Raw genomic sequence first — 3,791 nt, 5'->3', positions numbered from 1 at the left:
GCGGCGGCGGCAGCGGCGGCGGCGGCGCGGCCTGGGGGCTCTACCTGCGCATCGACCGGCAGCGGCTGCAGTGCCTCAACGAGCGGCGCGAGGGCAGCGGCGCCCTCGTCTTCCGCGCCTGGGAGGAGCGCGGTGACCGGGCGCAGGTGCCGGCGGGGCCCCTTGGCGGGGCCCGGGGTGAAGCGAGGCGGGTGCGGGGCCGGGGGGGGGCAGTTGGGGGTCCCCGTCCTGCCCCTGCCCTGCCCCTGCCCTGCCGCCCCTCCCCGCTCACGCGGGAGCGGTACCGGTACCTGCGCGCCCAGGCCCGGCCCTGACCCGCTCTCGTGTCTCCGCAGTTCGTGGAAAGCGACGACGACGAGGAGCTGCTGTTCAACGTCCCGTAAGTCCCCGGCCGTGCCGCGCCGTGCCGCGCTGTGCCGCTGCCCGGGCTTGTTGGCCGTGGGGAGCGAGCTGCCGCAGTCCGCTCTCGTTCGGGGAGGACGGCGGTGAAAGCRCCAGGCCTGTGTCTCTTGGCAGGTTTACGGGTAACGTGAAGTTGAAAGGAATAATTGTGATGGGGGAGGACGACGGTACGCATCCAGCAGAGATGAGGCTGTAAGTACGATGAGCGTTAACTTTGCTGGAGCCTGAACTGATCTGACTGACAGCTTGTATCTAATAACGTGTAAATGAGAGCAGTAGTTCTCGCAGTGTTGGCTCTGAACCACTTCACAGCCCCCAAATTACCCAGGGGGTGTGAGAAACCAGCGCAGTCCAGCAATATCTCAGTTGCTCCAGGGCCCGGGAGCAGCAAGGAACTGTCACTTGTATGGGGGTGAATGTGGCTACTCGCTGCTTTTTCTTAGTGAAACCTGACTGCTGACTTTAGTTAAAGTGAGTATTCAGTTTTAATGCTAGTTGTGCGCCATGAAACCAACCTGCAGTAGGTTAAACGAGCCAAAAAGGGGTTATGCTTTGGAGAAGAAATCCGAGAAGGACAGGACCTCTGATGGGAGTGTCCCTTAGCCAGGTGAGGTTTGTCAGGGTCTTGGCAGCAGTCCTGTTACACAGAGCAACGTGTCCTGTTTAGTTCCTGAAGGGAGGGCACTCGTTTTAATATGCCTTTTTTTTTTTTTTTTTATGAAAGATTATTGACTACTCTGCAGTTCCTGCTTGTGAAAAACAAACCTTTACCAGTGAAGTCAGCATTGTCCCCTGTGTTCCACAAACAAGGATGTGGAAGCACGGTCAGAACTTGTGTTAGACATGGAAGCAGCAGGTTCCTGGTCCTGTTGTTGGACTATGCCACTCCTGTGCACTCCTGAGCAAAAATCCCAGTGCTAAATTTGGCTGTGGTTGTAATTATCTGCTAAGGAGCCAGGATTGTTGCACAGGTTTCCACTGGGGGCAGCTGTTCCCGTCTTCCTTTGGTCTCCAGTGCACCASTCTGAGGCTTTTTGAGTGCCCAAATATGCCGAGTTCTGCAGCTCCCCAGCTTTGTTCCTTGCTCTTGCTCGATGTTTCTTCAGGGTGTTTAACATTCTGGAATATGATGCGGCTGCTTTATGGTGGTGTTGGTATTTTCTCCCTTCGGAAACTCTTCTTGCTTTGTCTTCTATTGTTGAAGAGTCTGAGAAGAGCCTGGGTAGTGCTGATGGATGGGGAGGCAACCAATTTGTTGGCCTGTATTTTAATAACTTCCTGGGTTTCCTCCCTCTCTTCCCAGCTTCAAGAACATTCCTCACATGTCCTTCGATGATGCAGCCAGGGAACCAGATCAGATGTTCACCCTGAACCGGGATCTCACGGGAGAACTGGAGTACCCCACCAAGTACGATGCAGACCCATGGCTGGGGGGAGCGTGGGGTGTCACTGCTCCTGAGCTAAGGAGCTGGACTCTTTCTCCAGCCTGCTGACGTGCCCCTGAGTTTTAGGAAAGTGACAGTGGGGGRCAGTTCCTTCCCTTGCACCCCAGTGCTGCACACAGTACAATTTGCCCTCTGGGCTCTGTCCTGCACTTGCCAGGTGAGAGCTCTGGTCCCCAAAGGGGACTGAAAACCCGAGCAGGGGGAGGTCTGCACTGGTGACCCAGGACTCCTCAGGGCTCAGAGTCACCCTGGTGTCCTGTCCCTTGCTCCTGGCCCCAGCAAGGGCTTCCTATGGGCCAGTGGTGAGACACCTGCACACTGCAAGGGTGARGCCAGCTGCTTCTCCTGCTCCTTTAGTCATTTCTCCAAAGACTGACTCAGACTGAGGGTAGGAGCTGCACCCCGTGTGAGCTGAGTGTCTGCTGGGCCAGGGTGCCCTGCTGGGAGAGGAGGGGGTGATGCGGCGAAGAGTCCCCTTCCCCTGCGTCTGGTGTGGCAGCCGCTGTGCAGAGCTCTGGTTTCTGAGTGTTTTCTCTTTCAGAATTGCCCGTTTCTCAAATGTTTACCATCTCTCGATGCACTTTCCGAAGAACTTTGGAGCTGAGACAACAAAGATTTTCTATATAGGCCTGAAAGGAGAGTGGACRGAGGTAGGTGAGAGCAGAGCAAAGTGGAACAAAATAGTGCTATGAATGAAAAAAGAGCTTTAAATCATAGGGTGGAGGTGGAAGGTCTGAGAAGTCTGTTTTGAAGGGACTGGAATTCTGTTGGCCTCTGGACTAATACATTTTATTCTTAATTCAGGCTCATCGCCATGAAGTGACCATCTGCAACTACGAAGCATCAGCAAACCCAGCTGATCACAAGCTGGAACAGATCACTCCACAGACTCACTTCATTTCCTAACAGTGCTATCGGGAATATCCCAAAGGCTCTGGTATAAGTACATGGAATCGATGGAGTGGCTTGGAAGGAAATGATTCCTGAAGCACTGGAGAGTGGTGGAATAGCTTTACTTTTTGGTCTTTGCCTTGGAAAGCAGAGTGCCAWATGTATGAAACGCCTGTACGAAGCTGGGTGATTGCTAAGGTTAATGGCTTGTTGGGTTTTTCACAACGTAGCAGATTTGGCCTCGTAGCGGGAGGTGTGTTCCTTAGGCAGTGGCAAATCGGTGTCTGATATCGTTTASTTCTCTAACTGCCAATAAAATATATTCTGAGGTTCAGAACTACTGCTATGGCCTAGTCACCCAGATTCTTGCTGCCTGAACGTGGGTTAGAGGCAGCAGCTGACTGCTGAGCACAGGAACAGCCTCTAGCTGCTTTTCTGTCCCTGGGTAGGGAGCTGTCGCTGCTGGTGGGCAAGGGTTTGAGCTGAGCAGCGGTTCGGTGCAGCGAGCTTGGCTGCCGCGAGGCCGAGTAGCGGGCCGCACCGCCTCAAGGCTTTGCTGCCCTCCGCGTGCGATGTAAACCGAGCGAACGCGGGGAGCAGCAGCGGAGCGCCGGGTCCCCTAACAGGTGGCAAAGAATCCGCTGGCGCTGAGCGGTGCAGCCGGAGGGGCCGGGAAGCGCGTGCGGCCGCTCGCTGTGCGCGGGGCGGCGCTGCGGCGCTCCGCCGGGCCGGGACCGGCGCTGGGCCCCGCGGGAGGCTCCAGCCTCTCTCCCAATAAAGCCGTGGCGGCCGCAACTGTCTCGTTTCCTTGCTGGCGCGGGGCGGAGCGGCGGGGTTTCCTCCGCGGCCCGCTCCGGCGGGGCGGACCCGACGGCGGCGGAGGCAGCGGCTCCTCCCGCGCCGGGGCCAAAATGGCGGCGCTGGGGCGAGGCGAGGCGTCACTTCCGGCGGGCTGACCCCTGGGCGCCCCCGCGGGCGGCAGGCGGAAGTTCCGGTGGGAGCCGGGAGGAGAGCGCGCGCCGGGCCCCAGCGAGAGCCAGGTGCGGGTTCCCC

General features: G+C 57.6%; 2 protein-coding genes across 2 annotated transcripts in view; both read left to right on the top strand.

Annotated features, from left to right (window-relative positions):
* The first annotated feature begins 6 nt into the window (after positions 1-6).
* PITHD1 (PITH domain containing 1) lies at positions 7-3,079 on the top strand. The gene is made up of 6 exons (XM_026062608.1): positions 7-146; positions 336-379; positions 517-594; positions 1,706-1,810; positions 2,389-2,497; positions 2,652-3,079. Exons 3-6 carry the CDS (start codon positions 554-556, stop codon positions 2,751-2,753), a joined length of 357 nt encoding a protein of 118 aa, XP_025918393.1. The 5' UTR covers positions 7-146; positions 336-379; positions 517-553; the 3' UTR covers positions 2,754-3,079.
* A 634-nt stretch (positions 3,080-3,713) lies between these two features.
* The window catches only part of LYPLA2 (lysophospholipase II), a 12,016-nt gene continuing 11,938 nt past the window's right edge, over positions 3,714-3,791 (top strand). The window contains exon 1 of the mRNA XM_026062453.1: positions 3,714-3,778. The gene's annotated coding sequence lies outside the window, so the exon portion shown is untranslated. The remainder of the gene's footprint in view (positions 3,779-3,791) is intronic.

The sequence above is a fragment of the Apteryx rowi genome, unplaced genomic scaffold (assembly GCF_003343035.1).
Source record: "Apteryx rowi isolate R43461 unplaced genomic scaffold, aptRow1 scaffold_190, whole genome shotgun sequence".
NCBI lineage: Eukaryota > Metazoa > Chordata > Aves > Apterygiformes > Apterygidae > Apteryx > Apteryx rowi.
The sequence above is the reverse complement of the archived record's forward strand: the minus strand, read 5'-3'. Positions and strand labels throughout refer to the sequence as shown.